Source organism: Ovis canadensis, chromosome 3 (genome assembly GCF_042477335.2).
Source record: "Ovis canadensis isolate MfBH-ARS-UI-01 breed Bighorn chromosome 3, ARS-UI_OviCan_v2, whole genome shotgun sequence".
In the NCBI taxonomy this organism is placed as follows: Eukaryota; Metazoa; Chordata; class Mammalia; order Artiodactyla; family Bovidae; genus Ovis; species Ovis canadensis.
The window spans coordinates 8,622,162-8,648,576 of record NC_091247.1 but is presented as its reverse complement, the minus strand read 5'-3'; the positions used below and the strand labels follow the sequence as shown (position 1 = coordinate 8,648,576).

At 54.2% G+C, this 26,415-nt stretch overlaps 1 protein-coding gene across 1 annotated transcript in view; it reads right to left on the bottom strand.

Moving 5' to 3' along the window:
• The window catches only part of NIBAN2 (niban apoptosis regulator 2), a 54,306-nt gene extending 36,168 nt beyond the window's left edge, over nucleotides 1-18,138 (bottom strand). The window contains exon 1 of the mRNA XM_069582378.1: nucleotides 17,889-18,138. Coding sequence (XP_069438479.1) covers nucleotides 17,889-17,943 — 55 coding nt within the window. The 5' untranslated portion in view covers nucleotides 17,944-18,138. The remainder of the gene's footprint in view (nucleotides 1-17,888) is intronic.
• Nucleotides 18,139-26,415: the final 8,277 nt, after the last annotated feature.

The window sequence follows — 26,415 nt, the reverse complement described above, 5'->3', positions numbered from 1 at the left end:
AGCGTCTTTTAATTTCATGCCTGCAGTCGCCATCTGCAGTGATTTTGGAGCCCCCCCAAAAAAAGTCTGACTCTGTTTCCACTGTTTCCCCATCTATTTGCCATAAAGTGATGGGACCGGATGCCATGATCTTTGTTTTCTGAATGTTGAGCTTTGAGCCAACTTTTTCGCTCTCCTCTTTTACTTTCATCAAGAGGCTTTTTAGCACTTCTTCACTTTCTGCCATAAGGGTGGTGTCATCTGCATATCTGAGGTTATTGATATTTCTCCCGGCAAGCTTGATTCCAGCTTGTGTTTCTTCCAGTCCAGCATTTCTCATGATGTACTCTGCATAGAAGTTAAATAAGCAGGGTGACGATATACAGCCTTGACGCACTCCTTTTCCTATTTGGAACCAGTCTGTTGTTCCATGTCCAGTTCTAACTATTGCTTCCTAACCTGCATACAGATTTCTCAAGAGGCAGGTCAGGTGGTCTGGTATTCCCATCTCTTTCAGAATTTTCCACAGTTTATTGTGATCCACACAGTCAAAGGCTTTAGCATAGTCAATAAAGCAGAAATAGATGTTTTTCTGGAACTCTCTTGCTTTTTCCATGATCCAGTGGATGTTGGAAATTTGATCTCTGGTTCCTCTGCCTTTTCTAAAACCAGCTTGAACATCATGGAGTTCATGGTTCATGTATTGCTGAAGACTGGCTTGGAGAATTTTGAGCATTACTTTACTAGCATGTGAGATGAGTGCAATTGTGCGGTAGTTTGAGCATTCTTTGGCATTGCCTTTCTTCGGAATTGGAATGAAAACTGACCTTTTCCAGTCCTGTGGCCACTGCTGAGTTTTCCAAATTTGTTGGCATATTGAGTGCAGCACTTTCACAGCATCATCTTTCAGGATTTGAAACAGCTCAACTGGAATTCCATCACCTCCACTAGCTTTGTTCGTAGTGATGCTTTCTAAGGCCCACTTGACTTCACATTCCAAGATGTCTGGCTCTAGATGAGTGATCACATCATCATGAATATCTGGGTCGTGAAGATCTTTTTTGTACAGTTCTTCCATGTATTCTTGCCACCTCTTCTTAATATCTTCTGCTTCTGTTAGGTCCATACCATTTCTGTCCTTTGTCGAGCCCATCTTTGCATGAAATGTTCCCTTGGTAGCTCTCATTTTCTTAAAGAGATCTCTAGTCTTTCCCACTCTGTTGTTTTCCTCTATTTCTTCACACACACACACACACACACACACACACACACACACACGTGCGCGCCTGCAGGGCTGGCTCCCTGGGTCCAGGGGGGAGGGGTGGGGGCAGGAGGGAAATCAAAGGCACGGAGAAAGGGGAAGTGCACGGAGAAACATCAATGAAGATTCAGAAAGCAAACACCGACAAACCTCAAGCTACCAGACCGTGGGGGACCACAGTGTGTCTGCTCCTCACCACGCAGTTTCTCGTGCTCCCTGCCTCTCTGAGCCTCTGCTTCCTGCAGGTGGACTCACAGGTGGACAAGGCTAAGGGCGAGGCTAGCTGGGAAAGTGCTTTGAGCTCTCCCAGGGAGGAACCACGGTGTCTTGCTTTCCTGGTGTCTCCTATTCATACCACTGGCTTTGTTTTTCCTTTTTTGTCTTACTGAATTGGCTAAGACATCCCGCTCAACGCTAATGAAAATACCTCTATGGTGTCAGCATCAAGTTTGCTCAGGCTTGTTCGGTATGTGACGAATGACACTGTAAAGGGCTGAGTACCAGGTAAGGACTGCTACAGGCAAGGAGGGAGAACTTAGCTCATCTCTCACAACAAAAGGACTGGAAAATTCCAGGGAAAAGCGATGCTATGGGAAGTCAGCCACAGCCATGCCCCAGCCATAATGGAGCCTGTTTTGAGTGACCCACCATGGCAGACAGGATCCACAAGGGCTTTTGTATCTCAGGTGCCCAGGGGTGGGACAGGTGACCTTATTAGAGTAGGGAGCTCCCTGTCCCTGGAGGCATACAAGCAGGAGCCTGATGGCCAATTGGCAAGGAGGCTGCAGAGAAGATCCTGTCCCAGGAGGCAGGTTGGCAGTGAAAACACAGACAGACCTAGCTCTGCAACTGCCGATGACCTCCCCAAACCTCAGTTTCTTTATCCATAAAATGGGGGTAAGAACCGCATGCACAAGAGCAGCTCTTGTGAGGACTACCTCAGAGAATGTGTGCGTGTCTAGCACTCTGCCTGACCGTTGGAAGAGCCCAGTGAATGCCAGCTGCCGTTCTAATAACAAGCAATCGCTAGCAAGTGCCAGTTACTGTGTCCAAAGCCTAAAGGAAAAACCAAGCCAAGCTGCTTCCCAAGCTGCCTCAGGACCCAGACCTCTCCTCTGTTCCACCTATCTTCCATCCATCCATCCATCCTCCTATCCATCACTCTACCCCTCGCTTACACACACACACACACACACACACACACACACAGCTGCCTGCAGTGCTGGCTGCCTGGGTCCAGAGGGAAGTGGGGTGGGGGCCCACAAAGGGAGACAAGCCCAGGGAAAGAGGGAGGGAGAAGGAAGACGATCAACTCTGAAAATTCACTCATGAGCTTTGCTGCTGAGCCAGAAGGAAACCCAATCCTGGGCTGGAATGCCAGCGACCCTCAGCATGGAGAGGTTTTATGCAGATGGAAAATGGAAAGTTTATTCAAATAACAAGACTCCCGTAGCCAGCAGAGGACACGGGTCCCACCCCACCCTGGGGTCAGCAGCTGCAGGTTTCCTTGAGCGCCAGAGGACCCCACCTAATATGCCTCGTTCCAGGTGCCAGCGTGTCCCCCGCCTGTGGAAACTCTGCTCTCGGCCAACAGGCCCACGTTTCTGTGTCTGCTTCTCCAGGGGTCCCTTGAAGATGAGTGGGGAGGGGGTGCCCATCTCTCCCTGGACGGTAATGATAGATTCTAAGCATGAGTTCCAGGCAACGATGCAGGCTTTAGATCACTGGGGCCTGAGTCCAGGCACCTGACGGCCACCGGGTGACCCTGGCTCTCCAGCTCCTCGTCTGTCCAGCGAAGGAACTGGATTTCATCTCCCTGGACCCTCAAAGCTTTCCTCTAACTGTGACTGGCAGCCACACCCCTCATTCATGGCAGAACCCCTTGAGTCAACAGCACAACTCAGGCTTGGCAATTAACTGGTGTCTGTTACTCCCATGAGGACAGGGACCCTGTCTGTCTCATTCATGACTGATCTCCAGCACCAAGCAGGGCAACCGAGCACAGGAAATCTTGTCCCTGACTGTGAGATGACACCAGAGCGCTCGACTCAGTCTCCCGGGCATCTTCAGGCACAGAGAGAGGTTGGGGTTTTCCAGAAATGTCAGCTCAGGCCTGGGGACAGACCCTTCCCAGCCCTGGGAGGAGTGTTTGCCAGCGGCTCTCCCATCCCAATGGGATGCTTCCTACAAAGGTGAGGCTGCATCTGGAGCCAGCCAGGCCAGTCCAAGGTCACACATCAGCGGCAGACGCGGTCACCACCCCGGCACGCAAACCAAGCCGTCACCTAAGCTCGGATCCTCAGTTTCCTCTTCTGGCAGATTCTGTCAAATGATACAGCACCTGCACAGGGCCTGGGAAACTGGAGCTGAGCAGGCTCCACCCTTGAGCCTGGGCAGTGAGGGGGCTGGGGCGAAAGGGGGAGTGTCTGCAGGACTGTCATCTGGGGCAGGCACGTCACCCTGCTCCTGTGTCCCTCACGAGAACATCCCAGCCCTACAGAGGGACAGAGGCCCCAGCACTGTGAGGAACGACCACCAGCGTGCAGTGCCCATGGAGGTGCTGCTGCCATGGGCAGCAGGAACCATGGCAATAATCCCCAGTTTCTGGGAAATTCCGGTTCCCTCAAATGCTTGCACTCTCTCAGCTCTGGGTCTCTGCAGAGATGACCCTCTGCCTATGACTCTTCTGCCTTCATCCCTTGGGTCTCAGCTAGACACCCCCCTCTCCTAACAAGCCTTCCATGATCCTTCAAGTCTGGGTCACTTCTCCCTGGGGTCCCAGAAAGGTCTCTACCCCACCCCTAATCTTGGCTAGGGTTCCATGCTGAGTCCTTCCTCCCAGAAAAGGCTCTACGTGAGGATGGGAAGCTGCCTCCCCAGCTCGAGCACCCCAAGACCCGCACACGACCTGGCACTGAGAACAATGATGGGATCGATGGATTAATCCCATGGAAATGATTAAGGCTGTTCAACAGAGCACTGTTTGCAACAGTGGAAAACAGAAACAACCCGTGTTCAGCAATAGGGGTTTGGCTGAGCAAGTTAAAAGGCAGGCTATTGGGTCCATGATGGAATATTCTGGAGCCTTTCTACATGCTGCAGGGGGATAGCCTGGTGCAGAAAGACTCTGTGCTGGGGAATCAATCCACCACCACTGGCTGAACCCCTCCCCCACCCCAACTCCTCCATCCCCGGCCACAGGCATCTCCCGGCTAGACACAGAGTTAACACTTTCTACTGAAATGGCAACCCACTCCAGTACTCTTGCCTGGAAAATCCTATGGACGGAGGAGCCTGGTAGGCTACAGTCCATGGAGCCGCAAAGAGTCGGACACGACTGAGCAACTTCACTTTCACTTTCTTTCACTATTCTTCCCCACAGTAGCAGAAATAAAACCCTCTTGTTAAAGTCCAGCTAAGAAGTGTTGATGAGAAAGGGCTCCTTTCCCCGATTCCCCTGCTGGGCTCTCAAGGACGCAACAGGCGGTCTCCTGCCTACCCCCCTCCAGCCACAGTCCGGCTGTTCCCCTCCACAGATGGGCACCTGTCTGTACCCCAACTCTGGTGGCCAAAATCCAGCCTGACCTTCGAGACCCAGCTTAACAACTCCCTACCCCTAGCACTTCCAGAACCTTCTCTACCCCCCTACCCCCCGAGAACTTCCAGAACCTTCTCTGTCCTCTCCCTTTCTCCAGGACCACCTTGTGCTTTGCAACCACCCCGTGGAGGCTCTCATTAGGCCAAGATGGCTCTGATTCTGGAGTTAAAATACTAAAATTTTCCCCCAAAATACAGGCTATTCTTTTTTATTTGACATATTAACCATGCAAAAGACAATGAGAGAGAAGGAAGAAAAAAATTAAATAATCCATTATCCTACCACCACCACCACCCCAAATCTCTATTAACACACTGATGGATTTCCTTTCATTTTTTTTTCCTATACCTACACAGACCTAGTATTCACTTGCAGACACCCAGCTCATCTTTACTTTCAATGGCCACACGTTACACTATTGAACATTACTTACTGATAGACATTGTTTTGAGTTTCCTCGGTGGCTCAGACAGTAAAGAATCTGCCTGCAATGCCGAAGACCTGGTTTGATTGCTACATTGGGAAAATCCCCTGCAGAAGGGAATGGCAACCCACTCCAGTATTCTTGCCTGGAGAATCCCAATGGACAGGAGCCTGGTGGGCTATATAGTCCACGGGGTTGCAAAGAGTCGGACATGACGGAGTGACGAACACTTTCACTTTCTTTCAGAGATTGTTGCTCTCCTTTTTTTTTTCTGTTGTAACCCAGCTATAATGTAACCATCTGGTTGCATTCAGGTAAATTCAGGGTGTGGACTGGCCAGGCGGATTCACCAGGGGCTTCTGCCACCTTTCTGCCATCACTCCCACTGGTGGGGGCGGGTGGTGAGGACCACCTGCCCTGGGCAGCCCTTCCCCACCCAGCCTATAGAGGCACCCAATGCCGATGGTCATTGTCCTAAAATCCAGATGACCACCCAAGCCCTGGGTGGGGTCAGCGGCAGGACCCCAGCCTGTCACAGTACCCATCCTGGAAGGGTCCATTTTTCTGACCAGGAACTGAGACACCAAAAGGGGAAGGGACTTGAGTCACTTGACGGACCCTGGGTGAGTCCCTGGACCTCTGCCCCTCTGCCCACGGGGCAGGCCCCCAGAAGCAGTTCCTCCCAAATGCTGCCACCAGCTCAACAGGAAAACAGGAAAGCTGAGCTGGGCAGCCAAAGACAGTTATTGTCAAGAGAGCCCTCAGACAAGCACCTCCAGGGCCCACGCAGGTGAGTTCTCTAGGAGCGTGGCCATCTCATCATGATGTGCCCTCTGATAATTATTTAATTAATGACTGGCTGGTAAGCACTTGTATACTGCATCTCTCCAGCTGAGCCTTGAGCTCTAGGTGGGCAGGGCCAGGGGTAAAGGTGTGCTCCAGTGCCGGCCACACAGTGAGTCAGCAGGGGCACCAGGACCCGGGGTCGCATTCCCCACCTGTCACACCAGGGCTCAGTCCTGGAGGCCCAGGGCACAGAGCGGTCAGGAGCTGGGGGAGGGTCAGCCCATCCTAGAGTGAGTCCCTGGGCCCTGCCTCTCCAGGCCTCACCCCTGGGGCTCAAGGACAAGAACAAAAGACTCAAAGCCAGTGAGTCAGACAGAGAGGAATACACGCCGGGAGGAAGGAAGCTGTGTGCTTGGCCGCACGCGCTCCAGGCCTGCGGTCTCAGACACGAGGTGGAAGGCAAACCCTCCTTCCAGCCTGGCCGAGGGGAAGTCAGAACCAGCCAGGGCCCTGACCCTGCCCACATCTGCCCCACCCTCCGAGCCCACTCTCAGCACCCACCAGATCCTTCTTCCAAATAACTTCAGGTCCAAATAACATCTTGTGCTTTGAGATGGAAACCTTGCGGGACATTTACTCATTCACTCACTGCTAAGCAATTAATTTAAACTAACAAATGTCAATAATAGCTATTCATTATTGAGCATTAACTATGCCCAGCACTGTGTTAAATATGCATAAACATAACTGATCAATGCACATAATGCAAATTATCCTTTATATTATTAAATCATAGCTAATGTAAGTGAAATGGTATCATCATTCCCATTTTACAGCTGGTGAAACCAAGGCATCAAGAGCTACAATAACTGTTCTAGCAGCTAGTGGAGCCAGCTCTGTCCTGTGAGGCCCCACCTCGTGGTGCTCATGTCACCGGCAAGAACCCCGGGGAGGCGCCCAGAGGAGGCCCCAACGCAGCTATTGAGAGTGGCCCCAGGGAACAGAGCTCCTGGCTGTGGGCTTACTCTGTGGGTCCTCCAGGGCCTCTCCAGGTCTAGAACTGGGCCCAGTGGGCCCTCCAGAGACTCTCATCCATCTCCTTCACTGAACCACAGGGTAAACCGAGGCCCAAGGCGGAGGCCATGGCTGCCGAACTCCCGTCCACAGCGCTGGACTCTCAGAAGCCACAGTGGGGGTACTCAAGAAGAGGGGAGGGCAGCGGAGGGGCTCTGCCCCCTCCTCATACGGGAAGTCTCCTGGGCCCCCACCCGGGGAGGCAGGGTGTCCAGGCCCGACTGTAGCCCAGCCCCTTTGCCCACAGGGCAGGCCCCCAGAAGCAGTTCCTCCCAAATTCTGCCACCACCTCAACAGGAAAACAGGAAAGCTAAGCTGGTCAGCCAGCGACAGCCTAACCCAGAGTGGAGGTTTGTCTCCCAGGAGGAGCAGGCCGGCCTGAGAAAGTCACCCTGCCGCCCCAAGAGGGGCCTCGCCTCCAGCCACAAAGACTCAGGTCAGGGCGAGAGGAAGGGCTCGCTGTGTTCAGTCACTCAGCACAAATCACTTTGCGGCCCTCCCTCTCCTTGAGAGAGGGATCACCCCCATTTTAGAGAGGGGATAACTGAGGCCCAGAGAGGGGAAGTGTCCTGCCAAAAGCCACACAGGGAGCCGACACTGCAGAGCGTGCCCTCGGCCGGAGCAGTGGTCGTCCCAGGGGGTCCGGTCTCTCCTCCTTCCTCTTCCTGGCAGCTTAAAATATGGCAGCAGGGGTGGAGGGGAAGGGAGCTTGGCTTTTTTTAATCCTCCACAACACCTCGCTGTCTGCGTGTGGACAGGCCTATCTGTGAGGCCAGCACAGGGCCGCTTCTCTCACGGAGGGCCGGAGGGCTTGTTTGTTTACTCTGTGTTCAAAATTATAACCTTCGCGGCCCCACCCAGGCCTGGCGCTCCTTCCTGACTTGTCTTTGCTGTCTGGGGCGTCCAGGAATGGAATGGGCCCCGGTTCCCGTCCTCTGAGACCCTGGGAATGTCTCTCTCCTCCTTCCGGGCCTCAGTTTACTCAGTTACGAAAACAGAGGAGGGAACTGGTCGGATGACCACAAAGGAGCCTTCCCGGCTACGAGGGAGGAGGGATTGGGCCAGAGAAAGGAGAGCGGCCACGGCCGGTCGGCAAGCTCCGAACGTGGGCAAGTGGGGCGCTGTGGCCAGAGCAGCCCAGACCACAAGCAAACCGCAAGCACCCCTTCCACGCTAACCATGGCTCCGCAGCCCAGCGGAGCCCGGACTCCCCCAAGCTCCAGTCCTGTTTGTCTTTTCTCCCCCTTTCCACCCGCACCTCCAGGGAATACTTCCAAAAACACAAACTAAAAAGAAAAAGCTAAAATGGAAACAGAAGTGCGGCTGTCAGCCCACTCCCCTCTAGAAGTCCCATCACTCCTGAATTCCCAGGCAGGCCAAGGACACCGCTCCTCCCCCAGGACTCAGCCAAAAGGGGGCTGCCATGTACCCAGCAGGTTCCACATGCCAGGAACAACTGCCTCCCAGAATCGTCACAGGGATCACCTTCCCATTTTATGAAGGGAACCTGCCCAAGGCCACAGGGCTTTCTGGGGCAGAAGCCAGTTGCCTCCTTGTCAAGGCTGGACGTGTTGCCTCTTGAGTTGGGCTGACCAAAGTTTAAAACCAACATGCACTTTGGAAACATAAAGACCCACTGTCTTTGTAACACAAACCACACTGCCTTCAGCTTGATGGAAGCTTCTTGGATGGCATGAGGCCCATGAGATCAGGGCTCGTGTCCCTGCTTCATCCCTTCTACCCAGCACAGGGCAGTTCTCAGAGAAGGCACGTCCCTCCACAGCAAGATGGCATTATGCAATAAATAATTGCTAGGCACCTGCCTTCAACACAGCCCAAGGCCCACAGGCTCCCGTAAGGTCAGAGCCAGGAAGCCACTAGAGACTGTGCTTGCGCCCCGCTGCACAGATTGGCAAAGGGAGGCCAGACAGGGCTTGCCAAAGGTCGCCTGGCACCAGCCCTCAGGCTCTCGCCTCCCAGCCTGCCCCTGTAAATGGCTCCTGGCAGGTGGGAAGGAATAGAGGCGGGTTAAGCACAAGAGGGTGAGTAGCTTCTGGCCCAAGGGACTCCTGTTCTAGAAGGTTCTGGCTTAACAAACTTGGCTGGACACAAATCAGCTCCATTCGGCATGGGGCATGGGAAGGAGGGAGAGCAGCTGTGGCCGGCGTGGCCACAGATATGTGGATGTGGAAGTGGGGTTCACACTTTCTGAACCACAATTCATTGTTTTTTAAAAAAAATCTTTTAAAAAATACATATTTATGTATATCTATGCACCGGGTCTTAGTTACAGGACATGGGAGCTTCAACCCTCACTGCAGCAGCATGTGGCCTCTTTAGCTGTGGCATGTGGGGTCCAGTTCCCTGACCTGGGATCAAACCTGGACCCCTCTGCGTTGCTAGTGCAGAGTCTTAGTCACTGGAAGTCCAGGGAAGTCCCCAAACTACAATTCACTCTTCCTCTGCTCCTCCTGGGTGCCCAGTTACCCACTGGAGTCCCTGGCCCTGCATGTGGACCCTGACCCCAGCGCCCTGGCCCACGCCCTGCACTTTTGATTCCTGAGAGGAGGGACTCCCTCAGCCAACATCCTGTCACAGACGATACCCAACAGGAAGGACTGACGACAAGGGGACATCATCCCATTGATGCCTCACAACCATCTAGCACGTCCAGGCTACTGCAGACCCACTTGACAGATAAGGACCCTGAGGCCCGGAGAAGGGACGCCATCTGCCAAATGACAGGGGCACTGAGACAAGATCTCAGAGTCAGGTCCTCGGAATCCAGGCCCAGACCTCTTCCCATTCTGCCCCTGGAAGAAAAGGTTCTCATACACAGAGTTGCTGACGAAGGGAGTCTCCCATAATCAGGGGAATGATAAGCAGGGTTGCAGGACCACTGATTACCTCAATAAAACCTATGTGCTCAGTCCCTTCAGTCGTGTCCAACTCTTTATGACGCTATGGACTATAGCCCGCACGGCTCCTCTGTCCATGGGATTCTCCAGGCAAGAATACTGGAGTGGGTTGCCATGCCCTCCTCCAGGGGATCTTTCCGACCAAGGGATCAAACCTGAGTCTATTGCGTCTTCTGCACTGTAGACAGATTCTTTACTGCTGAGCCACGGGGGAAGCCCAAAACAAATTGATGGGGTCCATCAATCCCACGGGATCAAGAACTGGCACCAGGTCTTCCCAACCTCACACATCACCATCACCAAGGCTTGTTGCCCCATCACCCCATATACACATACACACAGAGTCAAATACACACACACATACACACACACACACACACACACATACCCTGACTATACCCCATCCATACTGGTTCGGACCCCTCTCACCACTGGGCTCTCCTCCTCCTCTTACCCACCCTCCTAGGCCTCCCCAGGACACTCAGGACAAGGTCCCCTCTTCTTTAAGGCCAGCCCCTGTGGCTCCCTCCTCTTCACCCCATCCCTCCTCACCCACTGGACCAGTTACCCCTCACACTTTCCCACTGAAGGTCTGCCCCCTGAGGATACCCCTCAGCCTGCAGAGGGGCAGCCAGCCAGGCAGTGCTACATGGGCAGGGGCTGTGGAAGAGCTTGGGACACGGTATGCCCCTGGTATCCAGCACAGTGCCTGGCACACAGTAGGAGATCAATAACTATTGAGTTAATGAAAAAGAATGACCAAGTGTGTCTGGGGCCAGAGCCCATTGCAGAACCTGCGGGGTCTCACAGACACACAAATGGGGACCCTCCCCTTCAACTTCTAACATCCAAACCCACCCAGCCCTGCCTTTAGGAGGCATCTCAAGACCACAAGGAAAGGATTTTCAGAGCAGAGAATGCCTGTAAGTAGATCCTGGTCTTGGGGTCACAGATGGAGAGAAAAGGCACAGAGCTAAGCAGAGCCATCGGTCAGAGTCGTAAGAGCCATCAGTGAACAGAAACCCAGATCAAGCAAGTAAATCTGGACACACGGCCAGGCGAGGGGGGCACGTTCCCATCTGTCTTTTGCCTGTTTATTCTCTGGGCCCTGCCCAACAATGGGCACAGCGCAGGCAACGCTGTTGACTATGAGCCACCGAGCCACTCGGTGCATCAGCACAGCCTGTCTCAGCCCTCCACCCCCAGATGTCTACTGACCGCTGCAGCTGTCCAGGGCCAGAGTCTGGGGGCTCCTCAACTTGGGACGTGCCAGCTTCCTGGAGCACATGGCAGGGGCCTGGGGGACGGAGGCTGCAGGACAGGCCTGACCCATGCCTGTCCGGGAAGCGTCAGTCATCAGAGCTACCACGTGCTATGTTCTCATCGCTCACCAGCCCCGGGCTGCACCGGGCAGGGGCTGTCACTCTTGATTCTATACCCTGAGAACTGTCAACCTCTTTTACAGAAGGGAGACACAGAGGCTCAGAGAGGGTGGCCAATCTGCCATCCAGTGCCAAAGCTCAGGCTCGAACCCAAGCAGTCTGCTACGCAGCCTTGCCCAGGACTCCCTGCTTCTTCTGTCTTACCATCCGCTGTGTCACCAGGTAGGTCCCTCCACCCAAGCACATCTACACTATATACTGAGATGGTTCCCGGGCTGGGGGTGGAACCAGGGGCCCTGGAGAGATGGGCACTTCCTGTTCTTCCAGTTTGAAAAATCGGTGTGATCAGAAAGATTGCAGCGTTTCTGTGACTCAGGCCCCAAGATCCGACCGGGAAGCGGGGGCATGGCTCGGCTCCACCCTCGAGGGTGTGAAACCTCTATCTTTGCTTCCAACGCTGCCCTGCCGGCACCGTCTTCAGAAAACCCTTCTTCCCCAGGCAGGGAAGTGGGTGGGGGCGGGGTAGGGGAAGGAAAAGCAGCTGAGGAATTTCTGCGACCGCAGAAGGATGCTGCGAGGAGGGGACCCGGGCTGGAGTGAGTCATGAGCTTGGTCTGCGGAGGAGGAGGAGGAGGGGGCGCCGGCAGGAGGGCAGGACTGGCCAAAGACAGACTTGAGTCGGGGCTGAGTAATGACCGGAGGGGGGACTCTGACACATGCCGCTCTTCCCACTCGGCTCCTCCCTTCCCAGCCCCCTTCTCCTCAGCGTCTGCCTCTCTCTGGGCCCTTTTCCATGCTGTCTCCCTGGCCACTGACTTGCTCCGTCCCTGTGCTCCCAACCATGGCCAGTAAGATGCTGGGAAGGGAAGTGGAGGGTATAGATTCAAAGAGACAAAGGAAGGCTTGGCACAGAATAAGTGCTCAGTTAAACAAGGGCTAAGCGGACAGGTTAGGAGCGGCCCCTCCTTCCTCTATCTTCTCATCCTCTGGCAGGAGACAAATCAGTGGACTGCTCTCAGAGAAGCAGCAGGAGATATACGGTTGGTCACACCCAGATGCCATGGACATCAGTCCGTGGTCCCCCCCACCCCCAGTTCACCAGCAGCCTCTTTGAGCCCACTCTCAAGGAAAGATGCTTAGAGGCGTCAGGGGGCTCCCAGGAATGGACCTCCCTCAAAATGCCCAGGCTGGTGGGAGCAGGCTGTGGGCTGGGGGAGGGGAGGGCAAGTGGATGAGTCTCTCTTCAGCAGGGAAGCTGACCAGAGCGGGAAAGGAGACAAACACAGCGACTCAGTGTGCCCCTGAAAACCACCTATTTAGTCACAGGGGAGCCTGGCGATGTCCTGCCTTAGGGGAAAAGGCTAAGAAAAACGTCTGCACAGATGGCCTTGGGCGGAACAAGATGGAGTTTGGGGGAATGCTTCCAGGGAGGTTCTGATGACCGGGGAGAGATGTTTATTATACATCGCTTAATCCATCAAGGAGCAAGGCACGAATTGAGTCACGGTCTCAGCAGTGTGTAACAATAAGCACAGAAGGGAAATACCACTAAAGAATGAATTCTTGCAGGATGGTGGTGACTGATTCTCCTAGTTTTGTCTCTAAACCTCATTCCTCAGGCGGCAGGGAGGGAGGCCCACAGCCCAGTTTGGGTCCAGAAAGGCTCTTTGGCAGCGTGTGTGGGAAGGATGGAGGGGTGAGGTGGGAGGCAGCTCTGAGCAGGCGAGGCGGAGCTCGGGCCCCAGCGGTGGGAAAGGAACAGAGTGGAGGCTGAGGGGAGGGGGGAGGGCAGGGTCAACGCCAACAATAGCACATTATGTAAGAAGACACAGGGGCAGGGCCGAATCTCCCCAGACGCCTCACCTCCAGGGGCTGACCCAGACCTAAGCTAAGGGCAGCAGCTGAGGCACAGAAGGGGAGGGGGGTGGCGCACTGCTTCCGGTGGCCTGGTGGTCTCCCTGCAAAGCCCAAGGCAGCATCAGGATACCACACACCTGGACAGGCGCAGCCTCCACCGCTAAACTCCTGGGAGGCACAACCACGGCCCAAGGAGGAAAGGCAGGCTTTTAAAATCAGTTCATAAAACAAACAAAAAAATATATTCATTACTTTGTTCAATAAATTAAAAAGATACCCCCTTTTCTCATATCTGATGGTCCAACGTGCTGTCAGGAGGGAGCCTTTTCAGAGGCTCTGCATCAATCCATCAAAACGTGACTCAGGTGTTTTCGTTTTGAGACCGCTCTGATAGGGGAACCTGGCTCAGGATGCGTGTAAGGCAGTTCGGGCAGCACCATGGTTACTAGCAAAACACTGGAAACAACCCCTTGTTGGTTGACAGGGGTCTGGATAAGCAAACCGCGCCGTGCACAAAAGGAAACCCACCATCAGAAGGAGGGGGCAGGCTCGTGTTCTGACATGGAAAGATGCTCACAATATACTGACGGGGGGATAAAAGTCAAACCACAGAAATATACCATGGGACCTCTTTTTGTAAACAGAGCTAAATGTGTATATACACAGCCACGGGCGTTTGGAGACCCGGACACACCAATCTGGAGGGGTTTCTTCTGGGGAGAGTGACTGAACGTGGAGGAGCTCTCATTTTTTTTTCACTTCGCCACTCCCAAATTGTCTGTGTGTTCCTTACTTTTGCAATCACGCAACACGAGCAGTGGCTGCCTAGAATTGGGAAGGATTGGAGGAGAAGCAAGGGAGGGGGGAGGGGTGATGACTTATGGGCAGACAGTTTCTTTCATGGGTGACCTAAGGTTCTGAATTGATCATGGGGATGGTTGCCCGACCCTGAATATACAGAAAACCATTGACTGGTCCACTTTCAATGGGCAAACTGGCTGGCAGGTGAATTGCGTTTCAATAAAGCTGCTATTTAATAAAAGAATTAGCAACGGGAAAGGTGAGGCCAGCAGAAGGGAAGTGGGCAGGCACTGGCAAACTTCAGCAGGAGCGCTCTCAGGTAATAAACCTCAGGGCACTGTGTGTATGTAGGCAGTGAGGGGGAGGTAGTTCCTTGACCACCACAATTTCATCCTGGTCAACAGAATTTCCAGAGCATCAGTCGAGTCCTTTAAGGCCATCCTTGAGGCAGAAGCCCCCCTCCCATCCCCCACTATTCTATGCCAGGCAGGGCCAGGTTTCCTGCCATGAATGCAGCACCCAACCCCCTACTTGTATACCTTGAGCAACAGTGAGCTCACTCCCTCACCTGTCCCATCTTGGTTTATGTGGCTCAGACCATATGCAAAGAACCCCTCTCACAGTGCTGACAGGAGTCACCAGAACGCCCACACTTGTCCTGGCCTCTGCACCAGGAAGAAGCTATGAGCTGGCCTAACCTCCCATCTCTTCACGTCCTAGTTCCTTCCTTGTCACATGGGTCCCCCATCACTCACTGCCGTCCGGACCCACTCCAGAGAACCCATGTTCATCTCACACATATGCCAATGCAGAAGGCAATCACAGGTTCCCAAAACCCAGGTGGACTCTTACATCCAGGAAACCAGCATCAACCTTGACCCCAGACCCTGGACAGACCCTGGACAAGCCCTTAACCACAGCTATAACTGCTCCGTTTAAACTCAAACACTGGACCCCTTTCGGGAACAGAGAATAAAGAACCATCTCGATAACAAAGGCAGATGTTTGCTAAGCACTTACTGTGTCCCAAGCACTGGGCTAAGTTTCAGACTTGCATGATGTCATTATTCCCATTTTACAGATAAGAAAATTGAGATTTAGACACCTAAGCTGGAGATTTAGGAGACCTTGAGCTGGCTCAAGTCTGAGGTGTGTGGGAAACATTCCAGGTGGTTCGGAGGAGAAGGGGGCAGCAGAGGATGAGATGGTTGGATGGTATCACCAACTCAGTGGACATGGGTTTGAGCAAACTCCAGGAGACAGTGAAGGACAGGGAAGCCTGCAGTCCATGGGATAGCAAAGAGTCAAACACGACTTAGCAACTGAACAACAAGGCCCTCAGAGCCGGAAGCGAATTTGGCCGTCAGGGAGCACACTGGTTCGGTCACAGCGGGAAACTGAGACCCCGAGAAAGCAGAGTAAGAGCGAGTGGCTGCCCGAGATTACACAGGCCTCCTGGCTCCCTGGCCAGGGTTCTTCCTCCATGCAAACTCCCCTGTGAACGAAGGAGTCTCATCCTGCCACCAGCCACATGGGGCCCGCCGGTGTGAGAACAAGCCCCTGCTTGCCAGGAGCTTTGAAATTCCAAGATGAAAGGTGCCGTGACAGCAAGAAAAAAAAAATGGCACCATGGGCAGGAGCGCGCCTGACCCCTGCCAGGACTTGCAGGCTGGCACTCACCTGCTCGGGGTGCGCAAGGAGCCCTGAGAGCCACCGGCCAAGCCACAGAACCTGAACAGGAATGGAGCCTCAGAAATCAGAGCACAGCTGACTTCTTTACAGGGCAGCCCTGGGCTGGAGGGGGAGGGCTCTGGAATTTTAATTGTCCTGCAGGAAAATGCCCCGCTGCCCTGGCTGCTCCGTGGGAGGGGCAAGGAGGATGCGACAGTATCCCCAGAGGTTTATTTCTCAGGCAGCCTCCTCCCATGGGAGGGGGGCTGGAGGCTTGCGGGCTGCCTCCCCTCCCACCCCTGGTACTGCAGGAGCCCCTTCAGGTGAGCCTGGACCAGGAATTTGAGGCATTTGAAGAGGGCTATTAATAGCACTGAAGTTTTGAGAAGAAAGAGGCCAGCAGGCTCTGAGTGGGCCCAGCCCTCTTCCACACAGCCTGGTATCCACAAAGCAAACCCAAGCCTGCCCAGGAGAGGACACTTCACCTTTTGCGGCCTCCGTCTCCTCCCCTTCAAGGTGGCAGTTCTCAGCCCAGGAGGCAGGAAGGGGGGAGAGCCAGAGCTGGGTGTGTGTGTGGGGGTGGGGGGGTAAACGCCCCCCTTAAGAAGGCGCAGCACACCCCACCCAGGCGGGGGTGAGAGGGCCCCAGGAGGAGGTCATGAATGGATGGACTGTTACAGAACCCTAGGAGGCTGCCACCGACAGGGAGGGGACAGGAAGACTCCGCCCCAGCCTTCCTCCTCCCAGAGTCCAGGCCTGTCCTACAAACAAGTGTTCCAGGACTTAACCCCCTGCTGGTCTGATGCTGGAGAGGGTCTGACTCACTTCTACATCACCCCCACCGTTGGGCCAGCCCCAGGCCTGCCTGGCACAAAAGGGGATCTCCGTCATGGGCCCAGGACCCCAGTCACAGGACAAATCTTTGTGTCCAGCTAGGGTGGGAGCACAGCATTGGGAGACCCCTGGTTCCTATTCTCCAGAGGTCTGAGTGGGCAGAACACAGCTGCAGAAACTCTACAGGATGGCAGGACACATCGTAAGTGTAGGCAGGCACAGCGTGCTAGATCTACCAGACAGAGGCAAGTTCAGCCAAGAGCAACAGGCTCCCTTCTCACAGACTGGCCCCCACCATTGCACATGGACCAGCACCCCACACACTGGGGTCTCCCCCACACCAGAGCTGTGTTAAGTAAGCCATATGAATTAGCTCACTTAAACCGATTAAGAAGAAAGTATTCACCCCATTTCGAAGAGGGGGAAACTAAGGGGCCAGGACGTTAGGAGACTTGTCCAAGAGATCCCAGATGGGAAACAGACGCTGGGATTCCCCCTGGCAGCCTCCCCCAGAACTGAGTTTCCCAGGCAGCTTGGGGGTCTTACCCTGTCTCTCCATTCCTGGAGTTTGGGGAAGGAGGAGCCAGGACCCTACAGCACTCCCTGTGCTTTCCCAGGGAGGAAGAGGGCAGCTGCCCCTCTGAGAAGCGGCCACTGTGCAGGGCTGGGAGCTGGCACGGTTGAAGGAGGGGGCTGAGGAGACTGGGCTCTTGCCTTAACCAGCCCCCTAAACAAGCCTCCGCGGAAGCACCCAGCTGTGCCGGAGGCCAGGGACACGGGTTCTGACCCACCCCTCCTGTGCACTCCATCTCTCCTAGGCCCACTCCCCAGGCTCAGGCTCAGACCCTGATGGGCCAGTCCCTTGGAAGCCTTGGCCACGTGTACTGGGTCTGGAGCCAGAGCAAGCCGGGACCTGGGACAGTCAGGGAAGGTCAGGACACGCTGGCCGAGTGGGCCCGGATCGCTTCCGGGCAAAGATACCCAAGGTGAAGTGGGGAGGCTGCGACCCTCTTCCACAGCTCAGGCTGCAGGAGTGTGCCCAGGAATCCAGAGACCCGGCGGCTCCCAGGGGTGGGTGGAAGTTCGAGTCCCCTCGGGAGGGGGAAGGGCGGACTCAGAAGGAGCCAGGAAGGGGCACCCAGACGTAGGAGAAACAAGCTTGTACAACAGTTCTTGGCCCTGGGCCACTCCCGCCCTGCCCGGGGCCTGACTCTCCGCAGACCCCAGCAGGCAGGCAGCGATGGGGGCGTGGCCGGGGCTCCCCGCCGGACCCCCAGAGCGCGCTGCGTGGCGCCGGACTCACCTGCGATGTGCTGACGCCGGGCGTCGTCCAGGTGCGTGGACAGCACGTCCCCCATGGTGAGGAGGAGCCGCGCGGCCCGATCCGGCCGCCGCCTGCCGCTGCCTGCGCTGCTCAGACAGGCGCCGCTGGCGCCATGGAGCCGGCCCGCCCTGCTCCCGCCGCCCCTGGCTGCGGCCTCTGCCCGGCTCGCGCTCCGGCTCCAGTAGCGTCCGTCCACTAGCTGGCCGCCTCCGCCTCGCGCCCCAGCCCGCGGCCCCGCCCAACCCAGCCCAGCCCCGCCAGGCCACGCCCCCAGACGCGAGCCCCGCCCCCTCCTCGGTGGCTGTCGAGCGGGCGGGGCAGGGGCCGGGGTATGCAAGGACCGCCCGCAAGACAGAAACAAAGAGGAGGTCGGAGAAAGCGAGGCCGGGAAGGGAGACGCGGAGCGGGGCGCACCGGACAGTGACCGAACCGGAGAAAGAGATGGCGCTGGGGGGGGGGGGGGGCGTCTGAAAGGACGGGGGTGCCTGCGGGGTTCCAGCCTGGGTGTCAACGCCCCCCACCTTCCCCGACCCTCTTGGGAAGAGAGCCACACCGAGAAGGACGTGCGGGGCCGGTAGGCGACGCCCAGGAGCACTCCTCCCGCCCCTGCTCCCCTGCCCCCAGCCCCGCCCGCGGCTGCCAGCTCTCAGGAAGTTCCTTGGCCTTGATCCGACCTGCCCCAGAAGGTGTACCCGCCCGTCTTGCACAACAGTGCAAGGAAAAGGGAGGTGGCAAGGAGAGCTCCGACTCAAAGGCCAGGCGCTCATTCCTCGGGCTCCGCATATGGGTATTTCACTTCGGAGGTGGCTTGTGGGACAGGACAAGTCAGGAATAGGAAAAAAAAAAAAAAGTACGGTTTGTAAAAGATGCAGATTCAAAACCCATGGACCAGCATGGAGTTTGGGGGCTGGGCATGGTTGGGTCACAGGTACCAGGAGAATGTGTTTCAATTCTACCCCACTATCCCCCAAGCTGGTAGGGGAGCTGGGTTAACCCCTGGGACCCCCAGATAATGGACTGGGGTAGCAGAAGCCATACTTGGCTGCTGATGATCAGACCTCCTGTACTGCATCCTAGGGGTCATCCCGTTTTTTCTTGCTTACCCCAATGACTGTGTGCTTACCCCAGTGACTGTGTGCTTACCCCAGTGACTGCGTAATTACCCACTTCTCTGTGTGCCCCACCCTGTAACTGGACAGCTCTCACTGCAACTGTGACATCAGCAGAAAGCGATGATAATAAAAGCTGACATTGCTGAGCATGGTGCTTCAGGCCTGCCAACGCCAACAGAAGGTAGGTTTGAAGTTGACTAATGGGACACAGGCACTCTTCATGCGTTCGGTGATAAACACCTGCTGGCTCGGCTCTCTACAAGATGCTGGGGATGAAAAGAGAGGATGCAAGCTGTCCTACTTGCTCTGGGCCCCCAGGACATGTGGCATTATTGAGAACCTCAGTTTCCTCATCCGTCCACTGAGAATAATGATGCTTTGTTGTGAGGATTAAATGAGATAACAGAGTGACTACACAGCACCTGGCACAGGTTGGGTCATCGCAGTAAACAGAACCTACCATTCTGTCATTCGTCACAGTCCCTGCCCTTGAGAGCATAGAGAAGCTTGAGGAAGGAACACAGCATTCTGTCTTGAGGAAAATCACAGAAGGAGTAGTACCAGAACTACGAGCTAGAAGAACGAGAATTTTGACAGCAGATCCTAAGGAAGAGCATTCCAGGGAGTGGGGATAGCATGGGCAGAAGCGCAGTCTTTGAAGAGCAGGATGTATTCATGCAGCAGAGAACTATGAGGTGAAGCTGAAGTCAGGCTGGCAGAGATGATTAGTGTCCTTCTACAGAGATGGAAACTGAGGCCCAGGGAGGGAAAGTGACTTGCCAAGGTCACACAGTAAGGCGGAGCCAGAACCCAGCCAGAGGCCAAGTCTGCAGACACGCTGGCTTCTCTTTGAGCCACCAGAAGCAAATGATACTACTAGCCTCATTTCCTTTTTCCCATGACCCAAACTGTAGACACTGGAAAGGCCTGCTCTAACCTGAGAGGTGGGTAGATTGAGGCATCTGACATCTGAACACCCAGGAGGCTTGGACCAGTTGGGGTAAAGGTGGGGCCACAAGCCAGCCTTTTGCCAGCCTCTGTGGTGCAAACAGGCCTGTGAGCCCAAAACACCCACAAACTTGCCAGTGTCAGGCCCCTAGCCCAGGAGCTCCCCCTCTTGGCTTTGGATACCTTCTGTCACGTGTCATCACCTAGACCTTCTGAGCACCCATGACCTCCCATGTGAGACAAACGAGCTTGTGAAAGAGGAAAGACGCTGTAAACATGTGAATAACTCCCCTCACAGCATAGGGCCCGTCCCCTTGAATTAAAGATTCATTCGGTCCACACAAAATTGTAGCAGGGTGGAGGGGAATCGACTGCAGAAAAAATCAGGGAGGAGATTTGGGGGTGAATGGAAACAGTCTATGTCTTGGCAGTTACACAAGAGTACTTATTTGTCAAAATTCATCAGACTATGTGACTTATAAGGGGGTACATTTGATTGCATGTAAATTCTACTTCAATAAAGTTGATTTTAAAATGAAAAACAGGAAGTTCCCTGGTGGTCTAGTGGTTAGAATTCCAGGGTTTCACTACTGTGGGATTCCAGGGTTCAATCCCAAGATGGGGAACTGAGATCCCACAAGCCACACAGCATAGCAAAAATAAATGGGCTTCCCTTGTGGCTCAGCTGGTAAAGAATCCGCCTGCAATGTGGGAGACCTGGGGTCGATCCCTGGGTTGGGAAGATCCCCTGGAGAAGGGAAAGGCGACCTACTCCAGTATTCTGGCCTGGAGAATTCCATGGACTGTATAGTCCATGGGGTCGCAAAGAGTCAGACACAACTGAGCAACCTTCACTTCACTGACACCACATCTACGCATCACACCAGACTTTCCCTGCCTTGTCTCACAGAATCCTCACAATGACTTTGTTGGAAGAATCATCAATTACAAGGATTTTTTCCCCCTCCTTATGTGGCATGCAGGACCTTAGTTTCCCAACCAGGGATTGAACCAGTGCCCCCAATATTGGGAGTCTTAACCACCGGGCCACCAAGTGAAAGTGAAGTCGCTCAGTCGTGTCCGACTCTTTGCGACCCGTGGAATGTAGCCCACCAAGCTCCTCTGTCCATGGGATTCTCCAGGCAAGAATACTGGAGTGGGTTGCCATTTCCTTCTCCAGGGGATCTTCCCGACTCAGGGATCTAACCCAGATCTCCCACATTGCAGGCAGACGCTTTAACCTCTGCACCACCAGGGAAGCCCTTAAATACAAGAATACAGTCTCTCAGAAAACCTCCTATAGAGACACAGAACTTCAGATCCAAATACTAACATCAAAGATTTCAAGGGAGGAAAGGATGCCAGGTTGAAAGAAGAAGGAGGAGGAGGCGGGAGAGGGGGTGAAAGGGGTGGCCTTACAGACGTCTCCTGCCACCTACAGATACCCAGGCATTATGGGACTTGACCCTGGGCCTCCAGAGAAGGAAGGACTGGAACTCGGCCCTACCAGAAATCAGACCAGACCAGAACCAGAATTTGAGTTCTCTAACAAGAGGAGGTGATCACTCTCCAATCCTCAACTCAGGCTGAGGGCCCTTCGACCAGATTCCTGCATCCAGGACCAGGGGACTAGAAAAACAGGGAAGGATAGGAAGGGTTAAGGAGAGGAAAGACAAAGGGAAGGGGAGAGAGGTCAATAAATTCTCTTGTTTCTTACCAGTCGGGGCATTCTGGCCCGTTGTCTGCGTCAGGAGGAGACCAGGGACAAAAGGGTTCCAGTTGCGACTGCTGGGTCTGGTCCATTGGCAGGCAAGCTGGCCCCTGGACCCCCAAGGAAGTTTCATAAGGATTCTTTTTTTGGGGGTGGGGGGCGGGGTGGATCTTCACTGCTGCATCAACTTTTCTCTAGTTGCAGTACGCGGGGGCTATTCTTGTTGCAGGACACAAGCTTCTCATTGTTGTGGCTTCTCTTGTTGCAGAGCACAAGATTTAGGAGCATGGGCTTCAGTAGTTGTGGTACAAGGGGCTTAGTTTCTCTGCAGCATGTGGGATCTTCCCAGAGTAGGGCTCGAACCCATGTCCCCTGCATTGACAGGCGGATTCTTTACCACTGAGCCACGAGGGAAGCCCCAAGTGGATTTTTAAAAGATGATACTTCATGGTGTGCACTTAGCAATTTAAACACTGGATAGGTGGGCAAGGAGAGAGAGTACCAAGTAAAGACGTCAGTGTGTGCAAAGGCAAGGAGCATGAGTCCCTGTGAGCCCCAGGGCTTGATGGCTATTCCCAAGCTTCTGCAGGGACAAGGAAAGAGGAGCCCTTCCCTGGCTGGGTGGGACCAGATAGGAGACTCCCCGAACATCCAGAACATGGAGTTTTTAGCTTTATTCTGGGAAGATTGTAAAATTCTTTAAAAGTTCTCAACTCTCCACTACTTTAAGGTAATAAATCAGGCCAGTGATGATCTTTGGGTGGGGGAAGAATGATTTATTTTTGAAAGGAAAGACAAAAGATTGTAGTCATCAGCCCTGTAGGAGGAAGGGGAAGGGATCCCAGGAAGTTAGCCATCAGGAGAATTTCTCAACTATAAAGGTTGGGAACCCTTGCCTTCCTACTTGATGAGGTTTTGGTGTTCAGTTTTTAGTTTGAACTAAAAAATCTTTTCATACATCTTTTGGCTATCTGTGGGTGGTTATTCTCCTTATTCAGGTCCTCTGCTTTTCTGTTGGAATGTCTATCTTTCTTCTTTTTTACTTTAAAGATCTTTTTTTTCTACAGGAAGGATCTTTCAACTTGGCAAGGCAGAGGCAGGTACAGGGGTATTCTCCAGGGCTCTGGGTGCCATCTCGATCCACCAGGCTCGCCCACACCCTTTCCTTGGCCCTGGGCCCCAGAGCCTGGTGGAAGATAACAGGCATGTGGACAAAGGATAGGAATGGTCCAGACCTGGAGCCAAGAGGGGAGGATCCTTCCTACCCACCTGCTGGGCCTGCCTACCCCCCACCCCCTCTCTACACTGCTGTACCCCCCTTCCCCCCCCCCCCCCCCCCCCGCCCAGCCTGTCCCAGGATGCCACCTACAGCCCTTGATTCATCAGTCCTTCAGGAAGTGGCTTCTGCCAAGCTGCCTCCCTTAGGGCTACCCCACCCCACCCTAAAGCACATTTAGAAACAAGAACCCAAAGGTGAAGAAGAAGACTGTTTTGAGAGGGAGGGCCCAGAAGGTCAGAGCCAGAGCTTGGACAAAGGCCTGAAGAAGGGAAGGGATTTGCCCCTGAACATACAGGCTCCTTCCTGGTCTTATAAGAAGGAGGAGGTCCCTTCCTTCCCCTGTTGGTCCCTCTCCCTCCCAGTTGGCTGAGAGCCCCAGCTCTGCCCTCCCCACAAACCTGTCAGACCTGAAATAGCCCAGGAGAAAAAAAAAACAAACACCTCGGGTAAACAGCAGGGAGTGTGAATGAATCAGGATCTTGTTTTTAAGGCGTATCATGTGTCCAGCACTGTGTCTCCAGTTGGCATGGCCCGTTGCTCGGAAGGGACCCTGGCACCCTGCCCAGACCTCCCCTCTTTATTAACTGTTGGGTGATGGAAGGAGATGCAGCTCAAAGTCCATTCCACTGTTACCTGGCCTCCTGCAGCTAAAGTCCTTTCTTGCTCCTCCGGTGGCCAGCTGCCCAGCCACACTCAAGTCCAGGCCCCGTGACTACCAGCCTGGTAGAATGCCCAGCAGCCTCTTTGGCCTCCCTGCCTCCAGCCTCCCATTTGTTCCTCACTGGGCAGCCAGCCGGATTCTAAAACACAAAGATGACCATGCTCTTCCCCTGATTCAAACCTTCTGTGGCTGAGACTTGCCTGGCAGTTTGGTGGTTAAGACTTCACACTTCTAATGCAGGGGTTAAGGGTTTGATCCCTGGTCAGGAAACTCAGAACCCACTCCTGTGTTCTGCCCAGCCAAAATCAATCAATCAATAACAATAACAACAACAACAAAAAATAACCTCTGTGGCTCCCACTGTCCTGGTGATAAAGTCAGATCCCGACCATGGCATTTAGGGCCCTTGCCAGCATCTCTTCGTCTCGCCCTTCACAGGTCACACTGACTTTTCACATCCTTGAACTAGCCAGGCCCTATCCTACGTCACAGCTTCCACACACACTGATTCCCTTTCCCTGTCTTGCCACATCCAGCACAATTCACCCCCCAGACCTCAGCTAAAACGACCTCCAGCTCCCTACCTCACCCACTGGCCTTTAACTCCTTCCTTCACAGTCAGTACAGTCATAATTATTTTGTGTATGATTGCTTGTTTAAATAGACCTTCCTCTCCGAGGATAAGGATGTTCTCATTCAAAACGACATCCCTAGTGCCAGACGTAATGGGAGCTTGGGTGAATCGTGGGCTCTGGAGGGGAATGTGGCAGTGGACACCCACCTGGTCCCTGGGGCTCAGCAGGCTTGTTTACTGACCTGCCTGCGCACGTGCCTGCCCTGGCCACTCCCACTTCACTCCCCATTTGATAGCATAGTTGGTTCTACGGAGTCTTTGCTTGCATACCTCCAAGAACCGAGTGCTCACCACTCCCACAGGTCATGACTCCCAGTTGGACCCAACAACCCCAAAGTCAGAAGAGGGGGTGTTGAAGTACCAGCAAATAGGTGGGGAGTGAGAAATAATAACAACGAGATGATGAAGACCACAAAAGTTCCCATTCACTGCAGGCTTCTGCTATATATACCCAGCTCTGGGCGTTACACCCTCTGCCTCACTGAGTCATGGCTACCACTCTGTGAAGGAGGCCCTTTGCAGGGACACTCATCTTCAAGGAGAGAGAATTCGGTGTCAGTGAGGTGAAATGACAACGCGTAAGAGGTGAAGAAAAGCCCCACACACAGCTCGGCCAGCGTCAGAGCAGTCATACACTGTGCTACACACAGAAGTGCTGAATGGGGTCAGATGGCCCAGTCCCGAAAGTTCTCAGACACAAAAGGGATCCTCTACTATGCCTACTATTTACTCACCCACTGGTTTATCACTTAACAATGTAATATGTAAAATTAACATCTTCCTATGCTAATAAATGGTTAATTCTACAAGTTTTAATGGTTGTATAAGCAGATGGTGAAGAATCTGCCTGCAATTATGGAGACCCAGGTTTGATCCCTGGGTTGGGAAGATTCCCTGGAAAAGGGAATGGCAACCCACTCCAGTACTCTTGCCTGGAGAATTCCATGGACCAAGGAGCCTGGTGGCCTACAGTCCATGGGGTCGCAAATAGTGGGCGCGGCTGAGTGACTAACACTTTCACTGCTTTCAGTATAGCATCGTATGACCCATTAAACTATTTGCCTATGACTGGACACTTGTCTTCTGAATTATCTTCTGAGGCTGTATTTCTAGAAGTGAGATGATTGGTATAAGCCTCCTTTTGAGACTCGTGGTGACGAACGGCCCTGATGAGATAACTGTAGCAGCCGGCATCCCCTGACACTCGCCATGTGCCTGCCCTAAGTCCCTTGCCAAGAACCCTCTGTTGTCACAGTGACTGGTGCACAAGTCTAAACTCCCACCTCCCCCGACCCTGAAGAGGGAGACTCCCCCCTAGAGCAGGGACCCTGAGGCTGGCCCAGTTCCTGACTTCCTGGCACGTCCCAGAGAGAGCTTGGCTGCTGAGCCAGCGTTGATAGCCACCCAGTTCCTCCAGGACCAGCCAGAAGGGGTTTTCGGCTCTGCCAACCTCCGCCCAACCCCTTCCAAGTCAAGCTTGGTTTCCTGCTGGGCTGAGGCGGCCCCTCACCAGCTGGTGACTCAGAGCCTGGCCAGGATGGCAGCGCTGGCTGTGCCTCCCCACCGCGGCGAGTGACTAAACTTGCGGTGAGGCTGGGCGGGGCTTCTTGGGTGGGGCCTTCCTCTATCCCTTCAGTCTTACTGATTTTTGTCCTCTGGGTCTTCCAGACAAGATGAGAATAATCCTGGCTTCTGTGTGCCTGAGTACTTGAGGGGTGACTGAGATGTCCCCTTGGGGGCACCTCCTTGCATGGGGAGGAACAGAGGAGGCCCAAGAAGAAGGTGGGGGTGAGGGAGAGATTTAGTGAGGAGAGCGTAGAGCCGGGTTTGGGTGTGCCCCACTGCTGCGTGAGAAAGGGCTGGTCAGGGGCCCAGGGGCAGGGGGCTTTCAGGACCGGGCCACCTTACCCCATTCAGCACTTCTGTGAGAATTGGGACAGTCCAGTGACAACAACAGACCGGGATGGCCTCGTGGCACCGCTCTAGCTGGCTTGGCAAGGGCAGCATGGGCTGGATTCAGCCTCTGTTACTCCGTCCACCAGACACACCTATTTACTTATTTTTAAAAGTGTTTGTTTATTTGGCTCCACTGGGTCTTAGTTGCAGCATGTGGGATCTAGTTCCCTGACCAGGGATCAAGCCTGGGTCCCTTTCATTGGGA